Source organism: Hirundo rustica, chromosome 14 (assembly GCF_015227805.2).
Source record: "Hirundo rustica isolate bHirRus1 chromosome 14, bHirRus1.pri.v3, whole genome shotgun sequence".
Taxonomy (NCBI): domain Eukaryota; kingdom Metazoa; phylum Chordata; class Aves; order Passeriformes; family Hirundinidae; genus Hirundo; species Hirundo rustica.
The window spans coordinates 16,236,115-16,251,568 of record NC_053463.1 but is presented as its reverse complement, the minus strand read 5'-3'; the positions used below and the strand labels follow the sequence as shown (position 1 = coordinate 16,251,568).

The following is a 15,454-nucleotide window of genomic DNA, read 5'->3' as shown; positions in this document are numbered from 1 at the left end:
CATTTGAACTAGAGCGGAAATGCTTAGAAAGGTTTTCCTTGATTAAAATGTTGTCAGTGATGGGGAAATCAACAGACCTCTGAGAAAACCATTCCAGCTATTGCTCTGGTCTAAAGTCCAAGGCCAGTTTCTACTGTGAACACTTCATCTAATTACATCAAACCCTCACTCCATTTTAGCTTTATCAGCTGCAACAGCAAAGTTTAATCACTTCAACAAGTTGGCTATAGCAATCTCTTAATTTTCTGATAAGATAAATTATTGAGCCAGACCCAGGGAAAGAGTCAGGCACAGGCAGCTGCTACATTAAAGATGTTTGACTGCAAGCTCTGACACCAAAATACAGCACCCACGACTCCCATGACACCATTTTGAACTCCACGGGAGCTGCCCAGGCGGCCACCAGGAGTGACAGGGCACAGAGAGACAGTGCCCGAGCCAGACAGACGAGGAAGCACATCACCCAAACTTCCTCCTGATTATTCAGAGAGTATAATCCTCAGGTCTGCCCCAAAAGATATAATCTTTCCACAAATAAATTTTCCTGCAGCCAGTCTCCTCATACACAGTGACCTCTGGCTGGGGTATTCACAGAGAGGGGTGGAATTCAGCTAAAGTTCTTTATTTCAAGGGAGTTCACCCTCTGAAGGGGATCTCTGTCCCTGCTCAGGAACCAGGAGAAAAGCTGGGAGAGGCCAAGAGCAACATTTTGTTGTCAGTGGTCTGTCACCGGGGGCCAAGACAAGCAAACCTCGGCGGGCCAGAGGCAAGAGAGCGCCAGGCAAGAGCAGGGGGCTCACTGGGGAGGGCCCTGCTCTGCTCTGGGGACTCTTTTCTGACCTCACACACACCTCACAGAGAGGTGGTGGAATCCCCCTCACTGGGGATATTCCAGAACTGTCTGGACACACTCCTGCGCTGTGTGCCCTGGGATGACCCTGCAGAGCAGGGAGGTGGGACCAGGTGAAGCTCTGTGCTTCCCTCCTTCCTGACCCATCCTGGGCTTCTGTGAACACACCTCAGCAGCACACAGCTCAGGGTTTTCCATGACTGCCAAAGGGAGGGATTTCCAGTGGCCTCCATGAAGGGAGAGGAATTAAGATTTTTGACTCAGGAAGGAATTCACATGCTAAGACTGCTTTAGCAAAGAAGCCTTCCTCTGTGAATCCATTGTCCAGCCCTTCAGCCATCTCCCGACTTCACCTGGAGTTCCTTCCAGTTCCTGAAGTGCAGACACCAAACCCAGACACAGCACTGCCAACAGCAGCTGTCACAGCCCCACCAAACACTGCTGAGACAGGAGCAGCCCAATTTCTGCCTCCATCAGCCACAGGGACACCCGCTCCCAGAGCTGCCACTCATGGACCTTCCAGCACTGAAACTGGCACACCAAGAAAAGAAACCTTCACCCCACAGATAAAGGAAGAAAGAGCCACTTACCCACTTGTTCCAGGTCTCTGGGTCTGAGAGAAGCGCCAATCTGTGTTGGGCTGAGCTTGCTGCAAAGAAAAAGAAGAGTTTTAATACCTCCATTCTTGCCTTTGAGAATGAAAGTGAGCTGATCCTGGATTATTTCGGTCTGGAATATCAGCATGTTCTGTCCAAGTGAAGCAAATCAATTAGAACAAAGAGAAAGCTCCCCCTCCCCCTTTCTTGAGTATTTCTGAAGCAGCATGAATACCAAAAAGCATGACAAAAACTGCTCAGAGAATAATCTTCCAAAGCAGCTCAGGAAACCAGGCTGTGAAAGAAATGAAGCATGAAATAAACTGATAAGGGCACGAATTCAGCAGGAGCAGTGGCACCACAGTAATGAGCTTGGAGGAGGAAAGGGGGGCGTGAGGGGGTGGCAGAGTTAATTGATACTGAGAGAGATGCTTTTAACACTCGAAGGTAAAATGGTAACAGACCTTCCTGATCTCTCCTTCTTGTGTCCTCAAAGAGGCCTGGCCTGGGACCTTGTTTGCTCATATTATATTAGAATGACTTTTCCTAGCTGCTGTGGCCTTGGAGCACTACAATATTTTTTCAGTTCGCAGAGAGAAGAATAAACTTCCGACAGCAAGAGGAAAAAGCATTATTTGTTCAGGAGACACAATAACCTTCAGAGACAGCAGCACTCTTTGTAACCTCATTAATAAGCCCTCGTATCGCTCTCTGCCCGTGTTATTTTACAGCCAGACAATGAACATTTTGTAAATAAGGAAGGACGTGGAGTAAGCTTGTATATTCCTGTTAGAATCATGCCTTTGTGGAAAGCACTAAATAGCACAACTGTTTCTGTCGGGAAAACACACGCACTTCCGAAAATCACGATCATCTTAATTAACTCCAGAGCGATGACATACTACCTGGAAAGGACTACGCTTCCCTCAGCTATTTCAGGAAGGAGCAGTTCATAGTCCACACACAGTGGAACATCAGTTTTACAGGATTATTCTGCTTGTACATGCAATTACTAAGGAAAAGTGAAGACGAGTGGAGCTGACCTAGATTTTTATTTAGTAGATGTGCTCTCGCTAATTTCTCTGCAGCTTTGATGATACTCATGAAAGAAGATATTGGAATAAATTACTCCCCTAAAATAGATGCCCCACTGGTCCCCATGCTGCATGCAAATGAAGCTGTTTAAAGACTTGCCCTCCAGATTTCAGATACACATTTTTGCACACAATGCTGCACTAGATAAGCCCTTCCCAATATTTTGAATAGCCCTTCCATATTTTGAATTCCTGTTGTAATTACCATTTTCAAATTTAGGGCAGGCATTTGTGGCACAAAATTGCTTTACTTTTTATATCCCGAAGTTATAAAAGCTCCAGCTAAACACAGTCACCTACATCTATATTTAGGCATCTGAGTACAAACAGCTCAAGTTTTCAAAGCTTGCCGCTCCTGAGCCTCAGCAAGCCCAAGGGCACATAAGGTCACCAGGATCCTTGTGAACAGTGTCACTCCTGACATTTCAGCATTTTAGTGCTCAATACCGAATTCAGCTCCTCGCTCAACACGACCAAGCTGGAAAATGATCCCTTGCCGAGGCACAGTCGGTAATTAATAACAGTTGGGCTTTGAGAAATGAGCCATTCCTACAGCGCACCTCTAAAACTGAGCAGAAGAAACACGGGCAGGCTTTCCTTTCAGACAACCTCCTCCGCACCGCAGTTCATGTGCCACGCAGGAAAAAGGGGTTAAACAGAATCAAGAAGTTAAACTCCCCAAAAACCTGTTCCAGACCACCCTAAGAATCACTTTAAACAGAAACAAGTACGAGCGGGGCCAAGGGGAAGCTCTCCACCGCTACAAACACAGAGTCTTTGATTCTGTAACGCTGCTCAGCCCCTTCCCCCACCTCCACCAAGCCCAGCCAAAACTTTCACCTGCCGCCTCTCAGGAGATGACAGTGACACACGTTCCCCGAGGCCACCGTCCTAGGAGGAAGGACAGACAGGGAACAGCCAGCTGGCCTGGATATGACAAACTGTTGCACTCAGCAGAGAGGACAGTAAGAAACAGCCATCTCTTACCCCATCGCAGGGACTCGCTAAGGTGCTGGTCACCTGCTCATAGGCAGCCACGGTCTCCGCGGTGCTGGAGTGGCTGAAGGGCTTTACAAAGAGGAAATCGCTCTGGTCAGACATGGGCGAGAAACAAGAGGTGTAATTCTGTGCCTGGGAGGTCAAGCCCGCTCCTCCCACGTCCAGGTACTTGATGAAGCCATCTGGCTTCATCTGCCCTCGGAAATGGGAGGCGGGCTTGCGGCCAGTCCCGCGGCAGCAACCCGCGAAGGTCCAGCTGGCACTGCCAGCTTTGAGACACCGGGCAGCCACCAGCCCAAACATCACGCAGGACACGAGGGAGATGGACACCAAGGAGATGATGAGGTAAAGAGTTAGGTTGGTATCCTCGGGAGAAGACTGGGGGAGGTCCAAGGACTTGGAGAAGTCCTGCACGCTGTTTTCCTCCGGAGAAATGACTATTACCACGGAGGCCGAGAGGGAGGGAGTGCCATTGTCCCTCACTTCGACCACCAGCCTGTGGGAATCTTCTGACTCCCTGAGAGCCTGTGCAACCCGTATCTCTCCAGAGCGGCGCTCCACTTGGAAAGGCACAGCCTCAGCAGAGTCCTGCAGCTGGTAGGACAGCCAGGCATTGTGCCCGCTGTCGGCATCAACTGCTACAATTTTAGTTACCAGATAGCCAGGCTCGGCCAAGGCCGGGATGGCTTGGTGGAAGGCAGAGCCCCTGGGGACAGACGGGTAGACAATGTTGGGAGCATTGTCATTCTCGTCCAGGACAAACACATGGACCACAGCAGTGCTACTGAGAGCCGGGGAGCCAGCATCCTTCACCTCCACCGGCACCTGGAACACCTTGTCCTGCTCGTAATCCAGAGCTCGCACGGTGTAGATGGTGCCGTTGTCCTGATCTATTCGGAAGTAGGTTGAGATAGGCACCTCCTGCATCCCGTTGTCCAGGATGGAGTAAGACAGCTTGGCATTGCTACCCTCATCAGGATCTGATGCTGACACTGAAAAGACAGAAGTTCCAGGAAGGGAGTTCTCCTGAACGTGAGCTGTATCAAAAGGGCTGGAGAAATTCGGGGCGTTATCGTTCACGTCAGCAATGCGGAGATAAAAGGTTTTTTGTGTGGCCCTCTGGGGGGACCCTGAATCCACAGCCCTCACTGTGATGTTGTATCCACTGGCCTTCTCCCGATCAAGGGGACCACTGGTGACCAGCGAGAAATGCTCTTTAAAAGACGACACCAGTTTAAATGGGAGCTCCTTTGCTATCTGCAGACGGACCTGCCCATTGTCACCGGAATCGCTGTCCTTCACACCAATGAGGGCGATCACCGTGCCTGGGGCTGCGTCCTCCTGCACTGGGCTGGAGACAGAGGTCAGCACGATCTCTGGGCTGTTATCGTTGATATCAATTAATTCCACTCGCAGGTGACAGTGGCCTTCCATGGCCGGGGATCCCTTGTCCCTGGCTCGAACAGCAATCTCGTAAGCGCTGGATTCCTCATAATCCAGCGGGGCTTTGGTTCTGATCTCCCCTGTACGGGCATCTAAGGAGAACAGCTTGGTGAATTTACCAGGCGCATTATTGCTGGTTTTGAAAGAATATTCCACGTCCCCGTTGGGACCTTCATCCAGGTCGGTGACGTTCAGCTTGGTGACCAGAGTGCCCACTGGCACGTTCTCCTCCAGGAGGACCTTGGATATGGGTGGGTCACAGACAGGAGGGTTGTCGTTTGCATCCAAGACGTGGATGGTAACCCTGGCAGTGCCAGACTTCACTGGATTCCCTCCATCCAGGGCTGTCAGCGTTAGATGATGAACAGGCACTTTCTCTCTATCCAGTGCTTTTTCAAGTACGATCTCTGGCATTTTAACACCATCTCCTCTCACGTTGATGCTCAGGGCAAAATGCTTGCTGGGGCTGAGCTCGTAGGTGGAGATGGAGTTGGAGCCCATGTCCGGGTCTTCTGCTACCTCCAAGGGCAGCCGAGTCCCGGGGTTGGCCACCTCAGTGATCTCCAACACCACCTCTGGCTTGGGGAACTGGGGCGCGTTGTCGTTCACGTCGAGGACGTCCACCTCGACACGGTGGAGCTGGAGGGGATTCTCCATGACGAGCTGGAGGTGCAGAGAGCACGTGGGGCTCTGCCCACACAGCGCCTCCCGGTCCAGCCTGCTGTCCAGGAGCAGCACACCTGCCGCCAGGTCCACCTGGAAGTGCCGCTGCCCACCCTCGCTCACCAGGCGCAGGTTGCGGGCGGCCAGGCTCCGCACCTCCACCCCTAAGTCCTTGGCCAAGTCGCCCACAGAGAAGCCCGGCTCGCGATCCTCGGGCACGGAGTAGTGGAGCTGGGCGCAGCTGGGAGCCGGCCGGCAGGAGAGGGCTGCGAGCAGCAGCGGGAGCTGCCATGGCAAACTCTGTCCCGCGAGCATCCCGTGCCGGGTGTGCGAACGGAGCAGCGCGGAGAGCGGCGGCGGCGGCTCCGCGCAGCCTCCCCCTCCTCCCCGCCCCCGCAGCCGGCCCCGGCAGCCGGAACCCCTGCGCCCCGGGAGGGGTCCGAGCGGGGTGCGCAGGGAGGAAGCCGCCGCCGGAGCCGCCGGAGCCGGACAGGGAGGGATGGAGGAGGCGGGGGAGGGGGCGAGCGCAGCCCGGCCGGCTGAACCGCTTCTCGCTACGCAAAGACACACAAAGTCGGCGAGCGGAGGGGATGGACCGAGTGACAGTTTTACGTCTCTCCACAGCCCCCTCCTCCTCTTCCTCCTCCTCCTTTTCCTCTCCCTCCTCCTCCCCTTCTCCATCTCACCGCCTTCCCCAAAATACGCACGGCGTAGCTCCCCCCTCCTCCCTTCCCCCGCTGCCGCCACTCCGCCCCCGCAGCGCCGGGAGGGCGCCGGGGACTCCCGGCAGCGGGAACCCCGCTCCGCCCCGCCCGGCTGCTGGCACCGGCGGACACCCCCTCCCCAAAGCCGGGCGGTTCGGTGCCGAGCCCCGCCAACACCGGGGTTGCGTTCGGGCTGGGGACCACGCTGCCGAGCTCACCTCGCTGCACAGGGTGGGATCCGCGGAGGGTTTCACAAACATGAACTCGCTGATATCCGAGACTGGCGAAAAGCAGGAGCGGTAACGAGGGGCGGGGGGCGCCGTTGCCGTCACCTGCACGCCCATCACAGTGTCCCCTTTCTTAGGCTCATAGTGCAAGTGCCCAAAGATGTGGCTGGGAGGAGGCTGAAGCGTGTTCACGCTCTCCACGCAGCAGCCCTGGTCGGCAGGTGCGGAGCCCCGCCGGAGGCACCGAATGCCCAGCGCTGCCAGTCCCACCAGCGAGACGGTGGAGATGAGCACCAGGGACGCAATCAGATAAAGCGTAATAGTGGGCAAGCCCCCACCATCAGCGGCCCGAGCCTCGGAGCCCTGCAGGGCCTCCGGACCCTTCTCCTCCACCAGCACCACCAGTGTGACAGCTGTGGAGAGCGGGGGCTCCCCGGCGTCCCGGACCACCACCAGCAGCTCGTGCTCGGAGGCGTCCGTCTCCTGCAGGGCCCTCATGATCCGGACCTCCCCGGAACGCAGGGCCACGCTGAAAAGCCCCAGGTCTGTGGCTTCCACGAGGTGGTAGGATAGCCAGGCATTGCGCCCCGAGTCCGCATCTATTGCCACCACCTTGGTGATGAGGGCAGGAGGGACGATGGAGGGGGAGATTCGGAACTGAGTAGCAGAGTCCTCCCCAGCCCTGGGGAAATGCACTCGAGGGGCGTTGTCGTTCTGGTCCACTACAAAAACATGGACCAGTGTTCTGTTCCTCAGGGCTGGGGAGCCACCATCAGAGACCTCCACGTGGAACTGGAGATAGGTGGTTTGCTCATAGTCAAAAGGGAATTTGGCAGTGACCTGCCCATTCGTGGGGTGTATCGAGAGGTAGCGAGTAGGATCCAGGCCTGGATCTGTCCCACCAGCTCGCAGGATGGAATAGGACAGGCGGGAATTCTGCTCCGAGTCAGGGTCGGCGGCAGAGACGGTAACCAGCACGCTGCCCACCGGATTGTTCTCTGCCACCAGCACTTCATAGGACGCTTGCTCAAACTGGGGAGCGTTGTCATTGACATCTATCAGGGTGATTGGCAAGATGGTGTGGCGGGAGAGCGGGGGATGGCCCAGGTCCGAGGCAGAGACGGTGACATTGTAGTAGGCAACGTGCTCCCGGTCCAAACGGGTGCTGGTGAGCAGCGAGTACTGGTGCTCGTAGTCCTTACGCAGCTGGAAGGGAAGATCTGGAGACACGTGACACAGGACCCTGCCCTGCTCGCCAGAGTCCCTGTCTCTGACGTGTATCACGGCCACCACAGTGCCCGGCAGTGCATCCTCGCTCAGGGTGCTTGAGAAGGAGGTAAGAATGACCTCAGGGGCGTTGTCATTGACGTCAGTGATTTCCACCACCACGCTGCAGTGCTCCTCCATCGTGGGCGATCCCATGTCCTTGGCCTCCACTTCGATCTCGTACACTGTCGCCTCCTCAAAGTCCAGGTTGCCCTGGACACGGATCTCCCCAGTTTGCTCATCGATGGCGAAGATCTGGCGTAAGGCAGCTGAGTTGTGGCTACTGAGGGAGTAGCGGATGTCCCCGTTGGGTCCTTCGTCCACATCGGTGGCATTTAACTTCACCACGAGGGTGCCCAGCGGCGAGTTCTCCACCAAGCGTGCTCCGTATGACGGTCTGTCGAAGACCGGGTGGTTGTCGTTGGCATCCAGGACCTGGATGGTGATGCGTATCTTGCTGGACTGTGGGGGAGAGCCCCCATCTTCGGCAGTCAGCACCAGGTAGTGGAAAGCTCTGAGTTCCCGGTCCAGGGCCCGCTCCAGCACCAGCTCAGGGAACTTCCCACCGTCAGTGCGGGCCTTCACGTTGAGGTTGAAGTTGTCATTGGCGCTCAGGTGATAGGTCTGCAAGGTGTTGGTGCCCACGTCGGGGTCCTGGGCTGGCTGGATGGGGAAGCGGGCGCCCAGAGACGCCAGCTCGTAGATGCGCAAGGAAACCTCATCGCTGGGGAACTCCGGGGGGTTGTCGTTGATGTCCAGGATCTCCACCTCAATACGGTAAAACTCCACTGGGTTCTCGATGGCAAGCTTCAAGTGCAGGAAGCAGCGTGGGTTCTGCCCGCAGAGCTGCTCCCGGTCTATCCTCTCGCTGACCATAATAACACCGGTGTTCACATTGACGGAGAAGTACTGGGAATCCGAATCCGACAGTACCTGCAGATTAGCTGCCGCCAGTTTAGCCACATCGGTGCCCAGGTCCTTGGCGATATTGCCCACAAAGGCACCCCGCGTGAGCTCCTCCGGGATGCTGTACCGGATCTGAGCAGACGAGCTGTGCAAGAACAGACAGAAGGAGAAGACGCGCGGCAGCCCCAGGGACCGGCGCGCCTGCCCTGCCCTCGGCATCCTTGCCGGGTGGCCGGCCGGGGAGCGATGCCCTCGGCGCCGGGGGCCGCGCTCAGCGCTCGCCGCTCCCATTCATTGTTTGGGGCGGACGCGGCTCGACGGGGCGGGGGGAGCGCGGCCGCGCAGCCGCCCCGCCATTGGCTGCGGGCGCGGCGGCGCCGCTCCAATCGCCGCGCTCCTTCCCCAGGACAGCAACACCGGCGCCAATCACGGCCCGCGCCGCCGCCGCCGCGCGCCGCGAACCGGCGCGGCCGCTCCGCTCCCCCCGCGCCGTCGGAGCGCCCGGCACCGCCGGACCCCGCCCCGGCATCGCCGCTCACCTGGCCGCGGTCCCGCAGCGTGCCGGCGGCGGGCAGGAAAACCCCGCTTTCCCTCGGCAGGGTGGCGGGGCTCGGGCAGGGCCGCAGGAAGGTGAAGTCGCTCCGCTCGGAGCCGGGGGAGAAGCAGGTGCTGTAGCGCCGGGACGGGGAGTCGGTGGGTCGCAGCGTGACCTCCATGTACTTAAGGGTGCCGTCGGAGCTGAGCTGGAGCTTGGGGCTGGAGTGCTTGCAGAAGTCCCGGGAGGGCGACTCGCTGAGCCAGCAGCAGCAGTAGGGTGAGACGGCGGCACGGCCCCTGCGCCGGAGGCACCGGGCGGCCAGGATGGTGACGGTGGCCAGCGCCACCGTGCTAACGGCTGCCAGCGCGATGATCAGGTAGAAGGTCAGGTCCGGCTTCTCCTTGGCACCGGCCAGGAAATCCTGAGGCTTGAAGCTCTCCTCCGGGGCCGCCTCCTCCAGGGCCACAGTGATGGTGGCGGTGGTGGAGAGAGGAGGGTCACCGTTGTCCGTGACCTGGACGACGAGCTGCTGCACTGCCATGTCGCTGTCCTGGAAGGCCCGCGCCGTCCGCACCTCCCCGGTGTACAGCGACACGTGGAACAAGGAGGCGTCGGTGGACTCCGGCAACAGCCGGTACGAGAGCCAGGCGTTGTGCCCGGCATCTGCATCCACTGCTGTCACCTTGGCCACCAGGTAGCCCGGTGGGGCAGACTGCGGGACCTTCTGGGGTGCCGGCACATCGCTGTCACTGGCAGGGTGCAGGATGGTGGGAGGATGGTCATTCTGGTCCAGCACAAAGACGTAGACGGTAACGTTGGCATAGAGAGGGGGGGACCCCGAGTCCCTCACGACCACAGACACTGGCAGAACCTGCAGCAGCTCGAAGTCGAAGGTGCGCTGAGCGTAGAGGTTACCATTGTCGGGGTTGATGTGGACAAAGGAGGAGATGGGGGCATCCTGCACTTGGCCATTCTCTATGGAGTAAACAAGCCGGGAATTATCCCCGTCGTCAGGATCTGAGGCAGAGACGGTGCACAGCAGGGAGCCAGGCGGGTTGTTCTCCTGGAGAAAGGCATCGTAGGAGGGCTGCGAGAAGCGTGGGGGGGTTGTCATTCACGTCAGATATATTGAGGAGCAGCGTGAGTGTGGTGGTGAGGGCAGGAGAGCCACCATCCTGGGCGATCAGCTCCACTGCGTACTGTGAGGTAGACTCTCGGTCCAGGCGCTTCTGGGTGACCAGGGAGAAGTGGTTCTGAAGGGACCTGATGGCAAAAGGCACATCGGGGGAGATCTCCAAGCTCACAGCCCCATTGGCCCCCGAGTCTCGGTCCCGTACGTTGAAGAGCCCCACGACAGTCTCCGGTGGGGTGTCTTCTGGCACCGGATTCAACAGGGAGGTGAGCAGCACCTCCGGGGGGTTGTCATTAGCGTCCTCCACCTGTACCTGCAGCACACAATTGCCCTCCAGCTCTGGGACCCCTCCGTCGTGGGCTCGCACATAGATCTCATAGAAACGTGACTCCTCAAAGTCCAGGGCCCCGCTCACCCGGACCTCGCCAGAGCGGGGATCCAGGGCAAAGAGCCTCCGCACTGAGTCGGAGGTGTGCACCCCGAAGGAGTACTGCGTCTCCCCGTTGGGACCCTCATCGGGGTCAGACGCATTGACCCGGAGGAGCACAGCCCCCACGGGTGTGTTTTCCGGGACTTTCACCTTGTATGTGGTGTGGTCAAAGGTGGGCGCGTTGTCATTGACATCCAGGACCTGCACCGTTATCTGCGCCGTGCCCGAGCGCGCTGGGCTTCCCCCGTCCACGGCCGTCAGCACCAGCTGCACTTCTGGCTGCTCTTCCCGGTCCAGGGCACGCTCCAGCACTAGCTCCGGGAAGAGTTTGCCATCCGGCTGCTGCTTGACGTCCAGGGAGAAGTGGGAGTTGGGGCTCAGCCGGTAGGAGCTCACGGCATTAGTGCCCACGTCGGGGTCCTGCGCGCTCTCCAGGGGGAAGCGCGCAGCCACCGTGGCAGACTCGGCGATGCGCAGGGTGCGGCGAGCGGTGGGGAAGCTCGGGGAGTTGTCATTGAGATCCAGGATCTCCACTTCCAGGCGGAAGAGCTGCAGGGGGTTCTCTGTCACCACCTGCACCGACAGCACGCAGCTGGCAGCTGCTCCGCACAGACGCTCGCGGTCCAGCCGCTGGCTCACCACCAGCGTGCCGCTGTCCAGGCGCACGGCGAAGTAGCGCAAGCTCTCCTCTGAGCCCAGGCGCAGCCTGCGACCTGGCAGCTCCTCCACCTTCAAGCCCAGGTCCCGGGCCACGTTCCCCACCACGGTTCCCAACTCCGACTCCTCAACCACCGAGTAGTGGATCTGCCCGGAGACCCAGCCCCAGCCGCAGAGCAAAAACAAACTCAGTACTTGCCATTTCCAGGCGGGTCCCTGGAGGCTGACACTCTCCATGTCCGTGCACATCCGGCCCGGGACACAGAAGGCACTGAGGAACCGCGAATAAATCCCTGGGTCTCTCTTCCACGGCTTAGAAAACAGCTCCGGGGCTCCGGCAGGCTGCGGCTCCAACTGTCAGCCTCCAAGCAGAGGGGGTGGGCTGGGGGAGGGGAACTGAATCACAGCCCCAGCGCGGAGGTGGGAGGGGGGGAGAAGCAGATTTCCCCCCCCCTCGCTTCAGATCAGCGCCCAATTGGCCGAGAGCTCCATCCCCTCTCGGCCGGCAGTGGCTCCGGAGGTGCAGGAAGCAGGGGCCTGAGCCGGCAACAGCGGGGCTGCCACCCCCGGCCTCCCCTCTGCCAGCCTGACTCACTTGCTCCGACAGCCCGCTTTGCGTTCACAGGGAAACTGCACGTCCTGGCAGCCTGGAAGCAAGGTACAAGCCCTCCCTGTGTGCTCCCCCTCCACAATGGTGGCTTCACATCATGCCCACAGACAAAGGGCAGCTGTCATGAACGCAGGCCAAAGGACTTTTCATGCCCGATGAAAAGGTGCTTGTTAGAGCCCTGAGGTGCCAGGGGCTCTTCTCTCACCCCTCTTCTCCCCCTCGGCTACTGCTTTGGCTGCTGCCTGCACCCCATGATCGCCTCTCTGAGTGAGGCATCACTGCCACCAGTGCCACCACCGGCCAGGAGACCTTGCTCTGAGACAGAGACGGCCACTCCTGCCAGCCCACCGTGCGAGTGGGAGGCTGGAGGTGGAAAAGCAAAGGCAGGTGAGCCATTCAAAGCCAAAATACAGTTGCTCCCAATGCACACCTGACAGGAAGCCACTTCCTCACCCTGGGGCGAGGAAGGGGTCAGTCTTCACAGTGCCCAAATCACTGCAAACCCACTGAGCCAGACAACAAGGCCACTAGATCACCACAGGATCACACCACCAGGTCAGGATGTCAGAGTGGAAAGGAAGCCCAAGCCTCCTGCCTGGCAGACACACACAGTGATACTCTGGGCAGGTACAGCTTTGCAGTCAATCTCCTGAGGGCAGAAGCAGGGGTCTTAGCTTCCCCAGGTGGGAGCACACAGTAATTTCATGCTCTCCCTGTCCCAGAAGATACTGGCAAGCTGCAGACCTTTAGCTCAGTTCACATCCCTGCAGAAGCCTTGTGCAGTCATAGAGTCACAGAATGGCCTGGGTTGGAAGGCACCTTATAGATAATCTCATTCCGACCTCCTGCTGTGGGCAGGGACACCTTCCACTAGACCAGGCTGCTCAGAGATCCATCCAGCCCTGAACACTTCCAGGGCTGCAGCAGCCACAGCTTTTCTGGGCAGCCTGTACCAGTGCCTCACCACTCTCACAGGGAGGAATTTTTATACCTGTTATCTAATCTAAACCTTCTGTCAGTTTAAAATTCTGTCAGTTTAGAACCATTCCCTCCTCTCCTGTCACTACACACTTTTGTAAAAAGTACCTCCCTGTCTTTTGTCCTTGGTGCACTGAAGGCCACCCTGACCCTCCCTTGGGTGCACACAGACCCTGGGGCTGGGGTCTGCAGTGGTGCGGCAGACAGGGGACCCAGCGCCTGCCCGGGATCCTGCCTGTCCCCACCGCCTGGGCCCCAGAGGGGCCTGGGGAATAGGTGAGAGAGGCTGAGGGCACCTGTGCCCGGCACGGTGGATGGTGACAGGGACAGCATCCTTCTGGCGGGGACGGGGACCGTGAAGGAGCTGCAGTCGAGGGTCCTCCCCCCCCGCGTCTGCAGCACCTCCGTGCCTATTCTAAGAGCCGTGAGGCGGGACCACCCTGCTGCCAGTCAGGGAGCGACACCGGGAAGAACCTCCTGAATGGTGAGAACACCGCCCGGGTCCCACCTACTGCCGGCCCCGGAGGAGGGGAGAAGGCGTCCTTAAAGAGACAATGCAGAGAAACACTGGACCAGGGAATCCCCAGCGCACAGAGACCAATCCCCGCTTGTACCTACCCATCCCCCCAGGGCTCCTGACGGTGCCACCAGCAGGGAGCTGCCACTGCAACCTTGGCTCTGGAATGTGCCCTGTCCCCACCCCAGGCCGGGCCCGGACAGTACAGCTGGGTGAGAGAGCTTTCCGCCGGCAATACAGGCTGCTGCATCCCTGGGAATGGGTTCGGTGCCGCTGCACTGCCTCAGCAGAAGCTCCCTGCAAAGCCCACGCAGCCTGGGAGAATCCACTCAGTGTCCTGAGATGGCTCGGTCACCGAGGAGCTGGAGCAAACGCTTTGCACAGGGGATCCTGCTGCTGTTTGGGCCTGTCAAAGCCTGGGATGGGGACAGTGTGACAAGGCAGGGAGGGTACAGGGTGTCTAGGATGGAGAAGGAGCTGTTCCTCATTCCACAGGGTCAGAGCTCACATTGGGGAGGCTCTGGCAGTGAGAAATCAGCTGGGCTGGCTCTGTGCCCTGGATTTTCAGTCTTTGTGGTGACAACAGACTGTGTCAAGCCTGCAAAGGCTTTACACCTCCTTGCTCTGCAGGCCACAGCCAGACCCCAAAAGTGATACAGTGGGAAGGGTGTTGGCCCTGTCTGTAGCAGGTGGCATGTCCTGCCATGAGGGATCCTACCCTGGATCTCCGGTGATCCCTGGGTTGTCTGGCTTGGTGCCTTTCCACAGAGTGAGCTCTGACCCTGTGGAATGAGGAACATCTCCTTCTCCATCCTAGACACAGGGTTTCTAGGATGGCACTGGGGAGTAGGAGGGAGTCACGACTGGGGCTCATTGCTGCCCTCCTTCCACCCCCACCCTCAAATCATTCATTGCCCTGACCCCCAGGGGCACCTGGTCAGGACGTTTTGGTTTCCTTGTCCCCAGCCATAGCACTGTCCACGCAGTGCAGAGGAACACTTGCTCCTGCAGCTGCTGCAGCCACTCTCACCTGCCACAAATCAGAAGTGCTGAGTCTGAGCAGTGACGCAAGCAGGGGAAGAAAAAAAAAAAAAAAAAGGCGCATAAAATAATTCTGAGAGGTTTCTGCCTCCATCTGTGATTTGGCCACACTGAGCAGGCAGCACACGCAGCCTCACACCCAAGAACAGCTTCCGCTGCACCTCACTTCCTTCTGCTCTGAGGAACCGGTCGCTCCTACCCCTGCCTCCCAGGAAGGGCAAATTACCAGCACCAAAGACCTTGGATATCCACCAGATCCACACTCCCCCTCCACTGGATCCACTACCTGGCCTCACCTCTGAAGACTGCAGCATTCCTATAATTGAAAGCTTTCAAATTAAGCAGCACAATTCCCATCGGGGGAGAAGCACAGGAGCTGCTGCCATGCGCAAACGCCTTCCAGACTGCAGTTTGTTCCATCACGACATCAGACATCACCCAGAGACAGCATATTACGAATCATGCAGAGCTTGCAATGAGGTTTTTGAATAACATCTGAGTGGAGGACTCACCACCCTGCTCAGAGCCAAAGTCCGGCTCAGCAGAGCCCTGCAAGCAACTGGGGCAGTGCAATCTGCAATCCCACCCCCTCCCCCCGAGCGAACATCGGCACAGAACTTCCATGGAAATAAAACCGGAACCATTCGGGAGTCAAACATGAGGAGCGACACGGGTGGGCGGGACTGCTCAGTGACCACGGTCTGCCAGAGGAACCAGCATCGTCCTTCAGCTCCGTGTGCTGCACTGCCAGAGGCGACACGCCGATGCCCAGCTCCCAGCCCCGTCTGCACCACCACCTCTCC

At 58.3% G+C, this 15,454-nt stretch overlaps 2 protein-coding genes across 7 annotated transcripts in view; both read right to left on the bottom strand.

Moving 5' to 3' along the window:
* The window catches only part of LOC120759063 (protocadherin gamma-C3-like), a 122,374-nt gene that overhangs the window by 19,521 nt on the left and 87,399 nt on the right, over positions 1 to 15,454 (bottom strand). For 4 of the 6 annotated variants that reach the window (XM_058422425.1, XM_040077941.2, XM_040077942.2 and 1 more), the window contains exon 2: positions 1,441 to 1,499. In XM_058422425.1, the coding sequence (XP_058278408.1) occupies positions 1,441 to 1,499 (59 nt within the window). Of the gene's footprint in view, positions 1 to 1,440; positions 1,500 to 6,567; positions 9,040 to 15,454 lie in introns of those variants that run through there. The other 2 variants (XM_040077937.1, XM_040077938.1) reach the window with 1 other exon arrangement.
* LOC120759068 (protocadherin gamma-C5-like) lies at positions 10,156 to 12,243 on the bottom strand. Its single transcript, XM_040077953.1, has one exon. It carries the CDS (start codon positions 11,752 to 11,754, stop codon positions 10,297 to 10,299), a length of 1,458 nt encoding a protein of 485 aa, XP_039933887.1. The 5' UTR covers positions 11,755 to 12,243; the 3' UTR covers positions 10,156 to 10,296.